At 36.0% G+C, this 19,497-nt stretch overlaps 1 protein-coding gene across 2 annotated transcripts in view; it reads right to left on the reverse strand.

Moving 5' to 3' along the window:
• Window positions 1–19,497, reverse strand: part of HOMER1 (homer scaffold protein 1) — a 140,635-nt gene that overhangs the window by 62,139 nt on the left and 58,999 nt on the right. For both annotated transcript variants that reach the window (XM_061430042.1, XM_061430041.1), the window contains exons 4-5: window positions 19,212–19,304; window positions 11,025–11,164 (exon numbers count right to left, since the gene is read on the reverse strand). In XM_061430042.1, the coding sequence (XP_061286026.1) occupies window positions 11,025–11,164; window positions 19,212–19,304 (233 nt within the window). The remainder of the gene's footprint in view (window positions 1–11,024; window positions 11,165–19,211; window positions 19,305–19,497) is intronic.

Below are 19,497 nucleotides of genomic sequence, written 5' to 3' on the forward strand. Positions count from 1 at the left end.
ATTCCATATATATGCGTTAGTATACTGTATTTATGTTTTTCCTTCTGGCTTACTTCACTCTGTATAATAGCAAAGCATAGATTCTTAAAGCTACCAATTATGGGAAAGAAATCATTATAATCAATCAGACTAAATAGTAATGGAAAAAAAAAAAACTAAGAAACTAGGAATATATATGAAAAGCCACAGTTGATAGCATACTGAATGATGAAAGACTGAGAGCTTTCCCTCTAAGATCAGAAACAAGACAGAGACGTCCACTCTTGTCACTTCTATTCAGCATCGTACTAAGGTTCCAAACAGGGTAATTAGTCAAGAAAATGAAATGAAAGGCATCAGGAATGGAAAGGAAGTAAAATTATTTCTACTTGCAGAGGACATGATTTTGTATATAGAAAATCCTAAGGATGTTACTTAAAAATCTAATAAAACTAATTAGAGTTTGGCAAGTTTATGTTCTACAATATCACTATAAAAAAAATCAACTGTATTTCTATATACAGCATGAAGAAGAAACAAGAAACAATTCCATTAATAACAGCATCAAAAAGAATACTTAGGAATAAATTCAACAAAAGAAGCGCAAAGCTTATACTCTGAAAACTAAACAACACTGTTAAAAGAAACTAAAGAAGAGCTAAGTGGGAAAACATCATTATGTTCATGAATTGATAGACTTAACATTAAGACAGACTTCCCTGGTGGCTCAGATGGTAAAGAAACTGCCTGCAATGTGGGAGACCCAAGTTGGATCGCTGGGTCGGGGAGATCAGATCCTGGAGAAGGAAACGGCAATCTACTCCTGTATTCTTGCCTGTAGAATTCCATGAACAGAGGTGCCTGGACAGCTACAGTCCATGGGGTCTCAAAGAGTCAGGCACGACTGAGAGACTAACACACACACACACACCCCATTAAGATGGCCACCCAAATTGCACTACAGATTCGGTGGAGTTCCTATCAGAATCCCAATTTACTTCTTTATAGGAATTCACAAGCTGATCCAAACGTTCACGTGGAAATTCTAGGGACTCATTATAGTTAGAACAATCCTGAAAGGAAGGATAAAACAGGAGAAAACACATCCCAAATTTCAAAACTTACTACAAAGCTGTCATAATGAAGAACTCGAGGACAGATCAGTGAGATAGAACTGAGAGTTCAGATATAAACATTTATGGTCAACTAATTTTTCACAAGGATGCCAAGAAAACTCAGTAGGAAAAAAGAACAGTTTTTTCAACAAATGATCCTGGGACAACTGGATATCCACATGTAAAAGAATAAAGTTGGGCAATCATATCCTATGTCATATATGGAAATATTCAATCCTACATCATATATGGAAATACTCAAAATTGGCCAGATCTAGATATAAGAGTTAAAAATCATAGAATTCTCAAGGAAAACACAGGTGTAAATCTTTGTACTTATGGGCAATGGTTTCTTAGATATGACACCATAAGCAAAAACAACAAAAGAAAAAAAAAGATAAATGAACTTAATTAACAGCTTTTGTTAGCCCTGGGTGTTCTTTGGAAGGAATGATGCTAAAGCTGAAACTCCAGTACTTTGGCCACCTCATGTGAAGAGTTGACTCATTGGAAAAGTCTCTGATGCTGGGAGGGATTGGGGGCAGGAGGAGAAGGGGACGACAGAGGATGAGATGGGTGGATGGCATCACCGACTCGATGGATGTGAGTTTGAGTGAACTTCGGGAGTTTGTGATAAACGGGGAGGCCTGGTGTGCTGCGATTCATGGGGTCGCAAAGAGTCGGACACGACTGAGCGACTGAACTGAACTGAACTGTGTTGCAAAGGATACCATCAAGAAAGTGAAAAGGCAACCTACAGAATTGGAGAAAATATTGCTATCCACAAATTATTTAACTTATAAGGAGTTAACATCTAGAATATATAAAGAATTACAACTCAACAACAAAGAGATAAAAACCCAATTAAAAATGGGCAAAGAATCTGAGTAGCTACTTCTTCAGAGACGATATACAAGTGGCCAATAAGCACATGAAAAAATGGTCAACATCAGCCATCAAGGAAATAAAAAGCAAAACCACAATGAGATACCACAGCATACCTACAAGGAGGGCTATGACAAAAAAGAGAAACTAACAAGTGTTGATGATGATGTGGAGAAACTGGAACTCTTACATACCGCTGGGGGGATTTCAAAACAGTGCAGCTGCTTTGCAAAACAGTCTGGCAGTTCCTTCCAAAGGTTAAACATTGAATTACCATATGACCCATCAATTCCACTACTAGATATACACTTGGACAGCTGAAAACCTATGTCCACACAAATACTCATACATAAATGTTCATAGCAGCATTATTCATAACAATGGTGGAACTTCCAGAAAGTGGAAACAAAATCCAAATGTCTATCAACTGATGAGTGGGTTAATAGAATATTATTTGGAAGTAAAGGGAAATGAAGTATTGACATATGCTACAACATGGATAAACACTGAAAACATCCTAAGTAAAAGAATCCAGTCATAAAATACCACGTATCATGTGATTCCGTTTATAGACAATGTCCAGAACAGACAAATCTAGAGAGAGAGAAAGTAGATGAGTGATTGCCTAGGACTGGGGGAGGCAGGTCGTGTGTGAAGGGCAAGAGGGAAGTGACTGCTAAGGGCACAGGCTTTACGGGTAGGCAGTGAAGTGTTCTAAAATTGTGGTCATGACTGTAGAAACTCTTGAACAGTTTTGGTTGTACCCCGAACCGCTGAATTATATACTTTAAATAGGTGAATTGTCTAGTATGTGCACTGTAGCTCAATAAAACTGCTATTAACAATATTAATGAGAATATCAATAGCTAAGTAGACCCTGCTAGAATTAAAAGGAAAAGTAATTCTTCTTCATATGGGTATCTCTGTTAGCTCTGCTCAGGTGAATACATATATATGGGATACTTTTATGCTAATGATCAAGCTGCACCAACTTATTTACCCCTTTCTGTCATCTCAGTGACAGTAAAAGTACATGCATATTTTTCCACACAACACATTTATTCTTTATCTCTTACATGCCCTAATGACTAGAAACAGTACGCGCTACCAAGAAATACAACTCAACAAAGCTTAGCCAGAAGCTAAGACTCTAGACGGGAGTTCAGCAAGTGATGGCAAATATGCGCTGAACAACGATAGGAAAAAAAAAAGTGAGACAAGGAGAGTCTGAAACATGATAGAGAAAACAAACCCTCTTGGAGGGTTATGTGATTTTGAAGACAATTAGACTAACTCTGTTAAACTCAAGTCTTAAGTTGATTAGAGTGACTGCTGTTCAAAGACCATAACTAGTTCATTAATATATTTTAGCCTTAAGGTCTTATGAATCTGTAGGCGTAACCCCACACTTGAAGCACTGTACCAAGCGCATTCAGAGCATATACTCTATTTTTGGGAGGAACATCGTTCCCTTCATATGTTTAAAGAATGCCTACTGTATACTAATCATCGGTGACATAAATGAATAAAGCACAATCATTGCCCCAGGAGAGACTGAGAGGCTAATGTCAACCTGTATATGTCAGTTTGGAGGCAACAGGGATTTAATAGAGGAGACATATAATTCAGTCTGGAGACATGAAACAGAGCTTTTTAGAGGATATAATGCTGGAACTTATAAGGACATACTGGGGTTCATCAGTTGGTGATCAAGTTAGAGACAGAAGTAGGAGGCTCAGTGGTAAAGAATCCACCTGCAATGCAGGAGACATGGGTTTGATTCCTGAGTCAAGAAGATCCCCTGGAGAAGGAAATGGCAACTGACTCCAGTATTCTTGCCTGGGAAATCTCATGAACAGAGGAGCCTGGCAGGCTACAGCTCACTGGGTCACAGAGTCTGACAAGACTAAGCAACTAACAACAAAAACAGAGGCGGGGTTGCAAGGAAGCACGGAGTGTGTGTTTGTGTGTGTGTGTGTGTGTGTGTGTGTACAGTCACTCCAAAGAAAAGGGATAACATAAAAAAAACCCAGGGAGCAAAGCCTTGCAGACGAGCAGTCTCATGTTTGCTTGGTTGTAAGCGGAGTGCACGTGTGCTCAGTTGGGTCTGACTCTGCGACCCCATGGATCGCAGCCCACAAGGTTCCTCTGTCCATGGCATTTTCCAGGCAAGAATACTGAGTGGGTTGCCATTCTCTACTTCAGGGGCTCTTCCTGACCTAGGGATAGAACCCACATCTCTTGTGTCTCCTGCACTGGCAGATGGATTCGTTAACCACTGCGCCACCTGGGAGTGGAGGACCAAAAGCAAATGCGAGTAGCTGCTACAAAATCACAAGGTGATGAGGCTGGGGGGGTCTCATCCGATGACCGTGGACTGGTCTACATGCATCATGCCACTGAAATATTTTAAGGAGAGAAGGGACATGGTCAGATTTTTTGTATTTGAGAGTAGTAATAATGCCTATCAGAGTAGTATGTCACCAAAGAGTAAATATCCAGGATTCCAAATCTTCAAATCATATCCTTCCAAATACCACCACCAAGAACTTAATAAGGGCATTATAACAACAGATATTACTAGGTAGGAATTTGCTTAAAATCATTACCTTGGGCTAAACCATATATATTAATAACTCATAAAGATTCCTTTTGAAAGTCTAAACTAGAAACCAGATGGGTCACATAATCTTCATTTCTCTGTTTGGCCTTGTGTTTTAAAAACTGTAGTGTCTTTGGATGAACCATGTATTCCCACAGGCCTGGCAATTCCAGACTGTCATATACCACACACACATCACAAACATCACACATTCATGCGACTTGCCTGGCCTCTGCCTCTGTTCACACACTGCTATTCTAGTCCGAGGAAAGACAGAAAGCCAAGTCCAAAGGAAGAGTGTTTTTCCCCTAAGTCCTGGAATGTAACTGTCGTCATCACACACCTCCCTTCCAACGGAATCCCCACCATGGTCTTCAAAGACCACAAATGGAGGGAAAAAAGAATATTCAAAAGTCCTCCTAGGAAAATTTTAAAAGTCCTAGGAAAAAGGTCATAATTAATCTAAGATACATCTGTTCCTTTGTGAGCGACAGCACCCCTAACTCCAAGGTAGTAACCCTGAAAATACAAACTAACAATCACAAGGGATGGACTGGTGAAAATTCTTCCCATTAATTTCAGTGGTAAGGCAGAGAGGAAGGGGAAGGAACAATCTCTAATTGGAGGTATGTTAGTAATGTCATTATCTCATATGAATAGTACTTTTCTTCTTGCAAATAATCCATATTAAGTGATAATTCCCAACCAAAATGCTTTAGAAAATATTTATATTTTCCTCAAAATCTTTTAGAAGACATTAAAATAGAATGAAGATTAGTTCTTAAAAATTTAAGATAGGAAATTGAAGTGTATATATATATATATATATATGTAAAAACCATGTTGGAGAAGACTCTTGAGAGTCCCTTGGACTGCAAGGAGATCCAACCAGTCCATTCTGAAGGAGATCAGCCCTGGGTGTTCTTTGGAAGGAATGATGCTGAAGCTGAAACTCCAGTACTTTGGCCACCTCATGCGAAGAGTTGACTCATTGGAAAAGACTCTGATCCTGGGAGGGATTGGGGGCAGGAGGAGAAGGGGACGACAGAGGATGAGATGGCTGGATGACATCACCGACTCGATGGACGTGAGTCTGGGTGAACTCCGGGAGTTGGTGATGGACAGGGAGGCCTGGTGTGCTGCGATTCATGGGGTCGCAGAGAGTCGGACACGACTGAGTGACTGAACTGAACTGAACTGAATAAAGTAAACACTCTTTTTCACTATACTTTTATTGCATCTTATTCGAAAATACATGGATTACTTCTAAGTTCCCAGAAAAATGCAGACCTATATATACTGCCAAATTACCATAGCACTTCTCACAAAATGCTACCTATTTACAATTAGTAAAGGAAATTCTGCTATCTCCACAATGTTGAGTTGCACTCTCTCACTAACTGTTTTGGCCTTCAAATTAATTTTGAAAAACTAATTCTAATTTTGAGGTTTGATTTGAGGTAGAATAACAATATTTGTAACTGCAACTATAAGGGGAATCCTACAAGTTATGTTTTTTATCTACAATTTTATCAATGATAAAGCACTTCTTGTGAAATCAAGCCCCAGCTTTACATAGTTTTATTCAAACAAGAGTTGTCCACAGAAATTATTTCTATTTTACTATTTTTTCTATAACTATAACCCTAGAAGTTATTCATGAAAAGAGAGACAAATGGCACAGCTGTGGAGAATATAGTACTCCAGAGCTCCTAACAGTTTTTTTTCTGTTTGTATCATGTTCAAATATGTACAAAATGTATTCGAGTCAAGATAAAACACTGCTTGTCTTTTTAACGTGTATATTTTCCAATGAAATTTAGTTTCTGAAAATGTACAAAACTCTCTAATCACAGTTTTAAAAATAGTAGCTTTTGGAAACTGATAATAAATGAAGTAATTAATCTATTAAATACGAGTGGAATAAACCCACTCAGATTATGGTAAAATTGTCATTATACTGATTTAAAGCAAATGAACACACTAAGGAGGAATGATTCTGCGTATATCCTTTAATGAATATCTGCTGGAAAAACACCAAGTGGGAGAAAAATCTCTTTAACAGAAGATACATGCAATACCCCCAAATGCATCAACTCTAGCAGCACCATGAGAATACATTATCTAAACTTTAGAAGAATTTAAATGTAATAGGTGCTCAAAATAGCCAATTTTCCATTAAGATAATCAAACTTTTTAAAATTTATCAGTATAAAAATAGCTTCATGAACTATTGCTATATACACATATCTGCTCTCAACTCTCAAATATGTAACAGCAGCTATTTATCACTATATTACTATATATCTGAGAATCATCAAATCACAATGAACAAAATAAAAAATTGCAGTTTTCAGCGTTACATTTCAGTATTACCCTCTAACAGCCCTGGAAAACTATAAAATTAACTATTTCTGAGAGAATTTTAGATAGCTTTATATCTTTAAAAATATCCTAGAGTTCATTGAGAAATAACGAGTCAATTCTAAAATTCCATATAGCTGATACTATGAAGAAAACAAATCCCTCCTGGAATGAGACCACAAAACCATCCTTCATATTTTATATAGATAGATAGATGTATATATTATCAAGCATACAGTATTTTATTTAGTATACAGATGACTCTTGAACAATGCAGGGAGTTAGGGGCGTCAACCCTCAATGCAGTCAAAAAGCCATGCATAGCTTTCCAGGTGGTCCTCTGTATCCTGGGTTGCACACCCATAGATTCAACCGAGGATTGTGTGCTACTGTAATTTTTACTATTGAAAGAAATCCACTTATCAGTGGACTCTGTAAGCTCAAACCTGTGTTGTTCAAAGGTCAACTATATAGTTCATCTAGACTACAGCCTCAAAGGAAGCCCTGAACACTTCAGTGGGTCAGTGTATATACCTGTTCAGTCCCAAAAGGATATTATCAGTTAGGTTAAAAAAAAATATTTTCTAAGAAAAAACAGCAATTCAGATAAAACTTAATACTATTTCCCCAAAGAAATTAGTAAACATTTTCATCCTCATAATCTTCCTATTTTACACATCTCCAGACTTTAGAAGTCTGGAGCATTCAAATAAATATACTTTTAAAAGTGTTAATTTATCAGAACTTCTTTAATGAAAATATTTTTGCATAGTTTATAACAAGGACACAAAACAGTACTGTAGCACTTGACTAAGGAATACCGAGCAGCTCTTACATTTTAAAATTTAGTCCAGCAGCATAATTTTTAAAAAATCAAAGAAAAGAGTAAATAAAGGTAACTCTATAATGCCAGTAAATAGAATTTAGATATAAAAAGTTGTACTGGCTTAGTAAATAATAAAATACAAAAGTAATTTTTAAAAAGTATTTGTGAATGAAATTATATGCCTGGGACTTGCTCTAAAAATACAAACGTGGAAGAGTGGGTAGGATTAGAAATGAAACAAGACTGGCCATTTTTTCCTAAATTTTGAAGCTCAGAGATAGGTTCGTGGGAGTTCACCAAAGTATTATCTCTTTCAAATACATTTGAAACTTAGTGTAAGTTTAAAGATTAACAAAAAAAATCTTGCTTTTCTCTTTAAAACTAAGTAGTACTTCTTAAAAAATAAATAAAGCTTATAGAGTAAATAAACTATAAATACATTACTAAATTTTCAAGACCGAATGAAAACTCAGGGCCTTCTTTTTGGCATGTTAATTAATGAATCAGTAAGATTTAGGCATAAAACTTAAATTTTAAGAAGAGCACAAGCTGGCTTGCTAAATAGCTATTACTATAATCAACTCAATCCACTTGACGGACTAGATCACTGTTTCCCATATCCTTCCATCTTTTAAAACACACACACACACACATAGATGTTCTAGTGATTTTGCTCCTAATTTAGCAATAAAATGATATCAACCAGAACAGAGGAATGTTGGCAGAATATCTTTTTTGCTGTTCATTCTTTCCTGCTGAAATAAGTACCAAGGAAGAAAGGCAAAAATAAACATTATATGCAAGCCTTAAAAACACAGATTTTAAATGTTTTTTTTTTTTTTTGCCATGGTTAAAAAGGATGCTGTATCAAGTTTAAATATTTGTGAGTTTCAGATTTAAAGAAAAATTATTTTAATATTCTTTGTGTAATTTATGAAACATTGATCTTATTTCTATATAGTTTTCCTGACATAGAAACAGTTCTTAAATTTCTGACACAACAATGCGCTTGTTTTGGGGATTAGACTAAAATGCACTGTTAACTAACTTGGTAGTACCTACTAGGATCAAAAGTGCTGAGCTGTAAACCCAAAGTTGTTACTAATAACCCAAGCAACCTAGGACAAATCATCCAACTTCCGGAATGTGTCAAAGGCACAGGCTTTCAAACTTTGATGTTTTACCCTAGAATCCAGCCCACGCTAAAATATGTATGTTCCTGAAACACCGTTTCTTCTCCTAATGTTAAGTTTTATTTTGGTTTTTCCTATTTAATTTTACATTTCATTTTTTTCATAATGAAATGAATAACCTAAGTGGATTTCAAACCACTACAGTTTGAAAAATCCTAGATTACACCATCTCTGAAATCTTTAATGCTATTTTGATATTCTAACTTTAGTTGTAAATGATTCAGTTTTCTGTCTCAGGTAGAAATCTTAATTTTAATCAAGTAACTTAGTGAGTATTCATTAATATTGATTGATATAAAATAAAAAGTTCAGAGGATAAATCTTCTAAAATCCTAAAGTACTTTTTAAATAATAAGAAAACTCTAAGATTGCACAATGCCTTTAATATAACCAAAAGCTAAAATCGACCTGTTAAATTTCATTTTCAGAACTCAAATATCTCCTTGGCTAACCTATATATTCCAGTCAAATAAGCTGTATCTTCACATCAAAGAAAGTAACTCCTACTTGACCCCCAAGAACAGAGAAAATCAATAGATGACCAGTCGCAGTTAGTAATTCCAAGCACTGAAGATTAGAAAAGTAATAAACACTCAGAAAATTCTAGGTGCAAAAAGTAGATTAGAAACAGCTTTACCAATGATAAATACAAAAATTCGTATTTCTTAATGCAACAGTATTCAATGCACATGTCTTGTTTAAGTTTTAGCCAAAGAAATCAAGTTTATAATTATGTTCACTGTAGTTAACATCTATTTACTAATTGGATGTGCTAAACAGGAAAGAAATGTTTGCTTTCCTCAATACAAATATTTTAAAAACTGCATATGAATCACATTGTTCTTTAGTAGTAATATGGTTTACTATTAGTGTAAACAGACAGTCTTCAGACTAGATGAACCAAAAATGTTCACACGTTCAGTCACTCTTGCAGCTATAGAAACGAGAATGTGCTTATTCTGAAATACTTAGAGCATCGCCTCTATGAAAACTCCAAAATGTGCCTCTTTTATGCAAAATTATTTGCATTTTTAGAAACAAACTGGAATAGCCTCATAGTCAGTTTTCCCCCCTTTCATTCCTAAGAAAAACCTTAAATTTCTTCTTCCTTGGGCTGAGTACGAGGTCCCTCAATGCCTCTAATAAGTTTAGTCCTGTACCCCTAATATTCAACCAATTCAGTCAAAATTAAAATTCTCATGAAAAGAGTTTGGAGTATCTCACTTCACCATTCTTCTGAATATGCTAAAGAATTCTATTTTTTTGAACTGGTCCAAAAAGAGATGCATGACAAAGGAGAACTTTTTTCTTAATTTTAATTAAAACTACCTAGGTCAAAAGTTTCCAAAGAAGGATAAAAATAAAGACAATGACTAATAGGTATTTGTTTACATTTGCAGATTCTCAGATCTCCTTACATCCTAAAAATACTCCAACATGGCCAATAATTAGTGTAACTGGTTTGGAATATATTTAGAATAAATCGCATCTTTTTAAAGTATCAAATTCTTTAAAATTCAGAAGCATGTGAAGATTTATCTTTTGTTAGTTGATGTGCAAAAGTAAGTCTGACATTAACAAGTTCATGCTGGAAGTTACACCAATAAACCGTTTCCTTGTTTGAAATCATACAGTGAGATCTCCTCTAAGTGACAGCAAAGCTTAATTTCAGAGTAGGAAACCTAATTTTTAAAAAATTTTTATAACTCTCAAGAACATACATGAAAATGGAAACCAGGTTAACAAAGAGGGTCTTTTACAGGCTGGGTAAAGAAATAAATAGAGGGGATTTGCAATAATATGTTGTCTCACTGAAAAATGATTTGTAGTATAATTAGCTCAGTAGCCCTCTTTCTACAAAGGCAGTGGAGATTGCCCACTCCAGTCCATCTAGGCAACTATAAACTATAAATCAGCAAAACTTTTCTGAAGTTAAGAGTTAAAAAAATAAAAAGTCTGACCTGGAATTTTGACTCAGGGTTGTAACTTTGCAAGATTTATCTGAAACCAAGTGAGTTTGTACACGTTACTTAATCATGACGGCTGAGCTGAATCTGTACCTATGTGTGAACGGCAGTGCGTTCTGGGTGGGTTCAGGCCGCGGCTCCGAGTTCTGCGTCAGATCAGGTGTTCTCTCATCATCTGTCCCGTTGATGCTTTCTGGTGTTAAAGGAGACTGAAGATCCCCACCTGCTGATTCCTTTAAAAAAAAAGAAGAAAAAAAGGCATGGGGATTTAAAAAGTGTTACAGTTTTGTTAAAATATACAAGGTAATCTAAAAGTTAAAACTGACTCTGATATATGTTACTTATGAAATATGGTCATATTTCAACTGAAATTTGAATCAAAGGCTTAAAAAATGAAATTTAAACAGAAAAAATTTTAAAGCAAAGCAATGCACAAGAAAACTATCTGAAATGATACAATTTAAAAATGTAAACATACAATTTAGAAATGTAGCTTCAAAGAACTAAAAAACTTCCAGGTTATATAAGCAATTAATTGGCTAGATGTTCAAATAATTATTTGAGAAGAAAAAGAAAATAAGACAAAGCTGAAAGATTATTATTTATTATTTATGGGAGGATAGGAAGAGAAAGAATGAAATCTCAAGTCTCAATTTTTTTATCTGCCATAGTTTTCAGTTCTCAGAGTCATTCAGAAAGGTAATTGGAAATATTCCTGTAACATTATATACAATGATGTTAGTGTATTTCAGCTTTTCTTGCCTGCTACTCATAATGAAAGTATTTCTCTTTGCAAAATTTCCTGTTTTATTTCTATCTAAGTTAATTTAAGTTATCCCACTGGAAAAGAGATGGAATTTAAAACAAAGCTCACTCTGACACTTACTCTTATGACTGTCATCACCAGATTATCAGAAATCAGAATGAGGTGTCATTTGACAAACCCATTAACCAGGGAAGGTCCCAGCACAAGATGGTTAAAGAGCAGCCTGGTGGACCCCTTACAATTTCAGACCAATAAAACTTCAAAACTGAAATATTAGGCTAAGTTAGGCAAGAAAATGAAAACATTAGTGTTCAACAGGGGAGTGGCTGGGGATGGTCATAATTTGTCAACCTGAAAGAATGTAAGATCTCCTCAAACAGAAACAAGATGAATATGTGTAATATAGGAAATTGCTTATAACTCGAAAAAGAGGATGATATAAGGAGATATCTAGATTATGATAATTTATATACTTTATGTAACAATTATTACTCATGGAGAAGCACTAGAAAGAAATATGGAAAATATTAATGTGGTGAGATCAACTTTCTTTTCTGGGGCTTCTGGTTTTATACTGCTTTATGTGTTTTATTTCACATTTAAATATTTTAACTAATGGTACCATAATGCTATAAATTATACAAACTATCAAAAGATCAAAAGCCTTCCTTCTTGATTCCACATCCTCACCTATTTTTCAATTATTAATGGAACCTCTAGTTTGACATTTAATTTTATTCCTGTAAAATCTTTCTTCTGAATCTATTGTTTCTATTAACCGATAAGTTGATGCACAAATAGTTTCCAATATTGTGACAACATGAAATTGTTCTACAACAAAGTCAAATCCTACTGAGAGAAGAGTAACCAAAATGACTATCTCTTGATCAATCACAGGCCATATCAATTAGCCTGGAAAAGTTTTAAGCAGCCAGTAAAACCATGAGGTATTCATATCTGGTTTCAATAAATCAGGAAATTTTTTTCTCCAAGAAAGGCCAAACTAAAATAATCCAGGTTGACTGTCCAGTCAACTAAATGCTAGGTTGGCCAAAAACTGATTCAGTGAAAATGACAACAGAAACAAATCGCCTTGTTAACATGCAAGAGCACAACTAATATTAGCAACGAGGACCTGCTGGAGCTGGTTGAGAAGAGTGTGAGAGCGAAAAGGAGGTTAGGGTTAAAAGAGAGAGAGGAGGTTGTCTGATTTCTGGCTCTTACGACCTTCTGGAATGAAGTAAGAAAGTTGATGAGGCATGGGTGTTGGGGAGGATAGTACTGTTGATGCCACTGAAGCAGACTGTTCTCAGAGACAAGCTAAGGAGGAGAAAAGGAAGAACGGGACTCAGGTTGCTTTTCTTCCAGAGGCTCAAATATTCGCTATATTTAACAAAAGGCATATTTAAGTTACTCTAGATGCTATATCTAAAACGAAAACAAAAGCCCTGGGCGTGTTTTATTTTTAAGGATGTTTGTAAAAAAAAAATCAACATTTGCTCAGGAGAACAAGAAATAGCTCCAACAGTACATGAGGGCCACGAAACTCCATTGCCCCCCAACTGCTCCAACTACCACAGGGGCAGCCTGAAGAATTGTGTGAAACCTTCCAGAAATTTTACATATGCTAAAAATAGCACTGTGACCCTTGTTTTATTTAACATATTCCAAATATCTAGTTGTTTTTAGATTAAATTCTGTGCAGTTTCCTATTCAACTGTGGTTATTCCTTAAAAACTTTAACTTTCATAAAACCTACATTTTATATCTTTAAATCAAATATCAAAATTAAAAGCATGAAGTATATTTGGCAGAAACCAATAAAGTTCTATAAAGCAATTATCCTTCAATTAAAAAATAAATCATTTAAAAAGCATGAAGTATATCTGCTAGACTACAAACTTTGAAAAAGTAGGGTAATTTCTTTTTAGAAAGGGATTCCTAAGCTAATATAGCTAGCACGTCTATAGTAAATGTTTAAGGAAAAATATATCAAATGATATATTCTTTGATCACAGTGACAAAAAATAAAAACTTTGCATTTTAAAATATGAGAGTACCAAGGAAGCCAAAACTAGAAGATATGACCATATTATAAAAAAAGAAACCTGAGCAAGGATGTAAAAGATTCAGAAAGTGCTTAAGAATTCTCTTTCCTCATTTATGAAGTGGCAAGAAAGCCCTCCCCTGAAAAAAGCAAAAAGCCCCAGAAATATCTTGAATCACATGGGAAAGAAATGATGTTGGCTCCCACTGCAGGCCAGGCCTGAAGGGCGCTGCCACCAGCCTTCTCTCAGGTGTATGTGCCACAGCAGGAGGGCGGGGTGTCAAGGCTTAGCTCTACTTGAAGAAAAACAAATCTTGGGAAATTGTAGACAATCAAATTTGATATGATTTATGTAAGAAAGATTCACAATCAGGATTAAAGACACATATCTGCACTGTTCTTAATTTTGGGCTTCCCTGGCTCAGTGATTAAGAATCCATCTGCCAATGTAGAAGACGCAGGAGACCTGGGATCGATCCCTGGGTTGGGAAGATCCCCTGGAGGAGGAAATGGCAACCCACTCCAGTATTCTTCCCATGGACAGAGGAGCCTGGTGGGCTACAGTCCATGGGGTCACAAAGAGTTAAACACAACTCTAAGAAAGATTCCTAATCAGGATTAAAGACATATGTCTTCGCTGTTCTTACTGTGGAGAGCAAATAACTATATGAAGAGAGCTCTAGCAAATCTTTCCTAAGGTTGTAAACATTGTTCTTGTAGTATTTGGTTCAGTAAATATGAAACTTGTCAAATGATACTATGACTAAGAAGGTATCATAGTTAATATATAGGCATTCACTAATTCTAAAGGTATATTTTTGGGCTAGATATGTAACTAATATAGTTTAGGACAGTAACAGGTCTAAATGCAGACCACCTTTCAAAAAATCCATTTATACCAAGAAAATCTAAAACACTCAAGATTTATTGCATTTGAAATGTCCTTAATTCAAATCTCTGACCTTATAGATTCAAGAACCACTGCCCAAAGAGATCAACTGACTGTCATAGGATCAAATAGCTAGTCACAGAGGTTCTAATAATCACTCACAAGAAACCAGTGCCATTTGGGCAAATGCAATTTATTGCTAAAATGAGAATTTTTAAAATTATGACATTTACCAAAAAAAAAAAAAAACAAATTGATCTTCTCTGAATACACACACTCACACACATAGAATCTATTTTTTCTATACAGTGAATTCTAAAAAATCTTGAGGAAAAAGTTAAGACATACTAAATCTAAATCAAGATAGCTACTACAATATGTTCAATGCTACACAACCTGACATATTAAATGGAAAAAAATAAAAAGCCCATGACTTTTGCTTGGCTGCAAACAAGTGATGGAATTAAATAGATTTTTCTCAGTTTAAAAGTCTTAGTCAACTGACAGCTAAAAGTTAATTTTTTTCAACTCCAATGAAGAAACATTTGGATATTATTTGATCATATAGCCCCTTTCTCTATTAAGTTAACTGAAATACAGTATTTTGCAACTGTGAACTGTGTAAGAAATTTCAGGTTTAAAGTCAATCATCACTCTTGATTATATATCATTGACTGTTTTAAAAGAGTCCCATGGAAACATGAGGACATAAGATCTCCAACAGAGAAAAAGTTTTAAATTAATGTCTATTATTTAAAGAGAGATGTGAGAGAACCTGACAACTAACACATGAGTCCATGTATTCCTAGAGATGTTACCTGGATGAAGACAACACGAAGATTATGACACAACCTCATATTTATACAACGTGTACAATCTTAGCTCAAGAGTCCAAGAGGGAATTGGCTAACTCTGCTCTAAATGCCAGGCGCCTTTCATCACAAGCCTTTAGGGAGATGGAAGGATTTATCTACAGCAGTGTTGCTCAAAGTGTGATTCTCCAGATCAACAGTCTTCAGCATCTCTTGGAAACCTGTTAGAAATGCACATTCTAAGGCCCTATCTCAGCCCTTCTAAATTTAGAAATGGTTGGGCCTCAACAATTTGTATTTTAACAAGTCTTCCAAGGGCTTTTGATGTAGGCTTTATTTAATTAAGGCATCTGTATTTTTCTAAATAACACTGTCAAGGCTTTATATCATCATCTTCACCATTATAGTCACATTACAACTCAACTGTTAACATTAAGCCCTTACTATACATTAAGCACTTTGTAATCCTTACTTAATTCTCACAACAACTTTGTAAGGAAATTACTTATTCCCATTTTATGAATTAAAGAAAATACTAATGTGCCTAAGCTCAGAAAACTAATAAGGGTTAGAGTCCAGATCAAAGCCGAGCTCTAGAGTCTACATTATCGCCATTATTGAACGACATTGTCAACATGGCATTATCATTATCATATTTATTCCACCCAACAATCCTGTAAGGTAAGTAATGTAACATTCATGTTGCAGATGTATAAACAGACTTGGATTAAGCAAATTTTTCAAGATCACAGTGGCAGAAAAAGAATGTATGTCTAAATTTGACCTGAAAATACATATGCCTATCTTGTCTGCAATACAGCCTTGAATAAAAGCAAAAGCTGTGACTATCTACTATTTTCAATTATCACATTTAATCTCTTGATTCCCTTTGCTGAATTCCTGAGTAATATTCTATTCTCCAGGCAGAGTGTTATTTTAATAGATTGGATTAAACCAGTGAAAATCAAGCTCAAAATGAATAGAATCAGGGTGGCCAGAGATTACATGATTCAAAGTAAAACAGAAATATTAATGACCTCTGTAAGGGACTGTCATACAAAAAAAGAAAGGAGAAGAAAGAGAAATGAAAATACTTTTTTCCCCTATTTCTCTAGCTTCTGTAAATTAACAATCAGACTTCAAATATTTTTAAAAGATAAATGAAGGTCAGAATATTTTGGTTCTCAAATGCTAGTGTACTTAAGACATTTCTTTACTCATTGTATTTCACAGCACTTTCCAAATATAAACATCTTCGATTCCTCTGATGAAAGTAAAAGCTTAAAGACATTCCTTCCACCAAAGACAAGCAGGGACCTTAGCAGCAACTTGTAACATTGCCCGACTAATTAAAAACAAGTTAGGATTAGAGAAGAGGAACTAAGTACAATGGCAAAGTGTAATCTATTACAATTTTATTAGAGTCTTTGGAGTATTCTTCTATTGAATGTGCTGAAGCATCCTGTGGTGGCACTAGAATCATTCACTTGAGGAACTAGAGCTCCCAATGTGTGCTGGCACTAAATTTTAAACAGGCTTTTATGTTTAAAAGCATCACTACACTATCAGAGCACTTAGGGAGATTCAAGAGAAGTTTCAAAATGATCATTTATGTTATTCCAGGTCTCTGCAAATACAGAGGAAGAATAATGGAGCTTTGGCTTCAATCCAGAGTTCCCCTTTAGCCTGTGAGGAAATGTCTACTTTAAGCGTACTTAACAGAGCTCTCCTTTCCTCTGAAAACACTCAAAACTCTTTATACCAGTAGGGTTTACCAATTAGAGTTGGGTGTCAGGGGTGGGGAGGAAGGAAGAGCAAAATATTTTCTACAATGTTCCAATCATTTGGCTAGTCACAACATTCCAAGGCAATCACTATCTACTTCCTTAAAAAAGTTTTATGTAAAACAGCTACTTACTGACATATTCCACAGAAACATTTGTAACATCCAATCCTTCCTGTTATAAAATCTCTTAAGAACACTTCAAAAACAATTACCCTAGAGAAGAACCCAGTATAAAGCTGAACCTTACCCATAACATTTCAACTGAAATAAAAATTTTAGAAAAGTCTATTATTAAAAAGCTAAAAGTTACTGGCCTTCTCTGAGTCATATTATTACATTAAAACCTTTGTAAAAGTACTGAAATGTAGCTATTTAATGAATTTTATTTGGAGATGTAATTAATTTCCAGCTGAAGAATACAATGAACAAGTAGCAGGTATTAACTAACCTGTTAAAGGAAAAAGTGATAACTTTATAAAAACCTACGACCTTTGGGTCTCAGTGCTGAGATGTAAGTGTTCCAACTGTCAGATTTAAACACATCTTAAAATCAGGTAGAACAAACTATATTGTTTATATATTTTAATTTTCTGTATACTGTGATGACATCTTAAAAACCTTTCTAGTTAGCCAGTTCTTAGAGATAGCAGGGGGCTACGATGGGAGCATGCCTTTTACATGTAAATTAACCAGTCCAGGAAATACTCTTTTATCAGGCCCCTGAATTTGGGGAGACAACATTCCAAGGGCCGGGTGTTAGGCAACTGGGAACCGCCCTTATGGTTTAGAGCCAGTTGAAATCATGCAGACTGGTCAATCCTCGTTGTTCACACTGCCTGGCATTCCCAAGAGAAACCCCAATACAAGCTCTAGCCTTGGTTCGTGTTCTCCTGCACTCCTGCTTTCTGCCCGCTGCCCAACCTGAGGCGTCCCTGCTGCCTCCTAGAGGTGTGCCATGCCTCCTGTTAGGGGAAACACAGTGAAAATAACCAGCCTGGCCAGGCACCATAGTAACATTTGCATGAATTATTTTATGACAGGAGGTCCTGGTAAGGAACATGGAACTAACAAGCCATCACCAACTGGAAGAATTTAGGGAAGGCCAAAAGGAGATGTCACCTGTCCCACCACCTCCCAGGATCCTTCTCGCTGCATCCATCTTGCTTGAGCAATGCATGGACCACCAGGAAGGACCCTGAGTCAGAATGATTGGCCAGAGACAGCCAGAAACTAGCCTCATCACCAGAAAACCCGAGACTGTGAGTCACGTGACAGAGCAGTCCTCCTGGGGTCCCTTTGCCTGCTGTGCCCCTTCCCAATAAAGTCTAAAGTCTCTTGCTTTGTCAGCACACGTGTCTCCTCGGACAATTCATTGCTGAGTGTCAGAGAAGAGCCCACTTTTGGGGCCCTAGAAGGGGTTACCCTTCCTGCAACATTTCTAGGACCTGTGAGTACAATAAACTTTTGTATCCCCAAGCCTCTCCCACGTCTCCTCTACCCTCTCCCACGTCTCCTCTTGCAGCCACACTCTACTGATCATCACGGAAGACAGAAGACAGACAACAGGGCAATCTATGCTCTTTGTGTACAACTGTTTTCAAGTTGTATGCATATTAGAAAACTGACTTTTAATTACTAAACAGATTTCCCCGCCATGAGATTCTTATACACATTGATATATAAGGGGAAAAAAATCCTGTCTCCACTGCTGCTGCTGCTAACTCACTTCAGTCGTGTCTGACTCTGTGCGACCCCATAGATGGCAGCCCATCAGGCTCCACCATCCCTGGGATTCTCCAGGCAAGAACACTGGAGCAGGTCACTTCATTTTCACTTTCTCCACTAGTACAGACTAACTGAAGAGTGCATTTCTATGTCCACTTTGAAAATCACCTTAACTTTGCCATTATTTTTCTAAATTTATCTCTGGCATAAAGCATATCATCTAAAATGAACAAGGAATAGAAACTATATACCCACCTGTGAAGGTGTACTGGTAAGTTCCATCTTTTCTTGTGATTTCTCCTTTGCTAGTCGAGCAGCTTCTTTAAATTCCTGAAACTTTTCTGCAAACTGAATGCAGAAAGACTACATACATTAACCAAATAAAAATAGGTCTTAATGCCCACTTTTACCCTAATTTTCTTCCATTCTACTGAATAATTGACTTGTATACAAGCAACTTAGCTCTCAAATCAATTACAGGCGTAATATGAAAATGACAGGAAAATAAACCTAAAATCAAACATTAGCATACCATAAAGTA

This window comes from Bos javanicus, chromosome 10 (genome assembly GCF_032452875.1).
Source record: "Bos javanicus breed banteng chromosome 10, ARS-OSU_banteng_1.0, whole genome shotgun sequence".
In the NCBI taxonomy this organism is placed as follows: domain Eukaryota; kingdom Metazoa; phylum Chordata; class Mammalia; order Artiodactyla; family Bovidae; genus Bos; species Bos javanicus.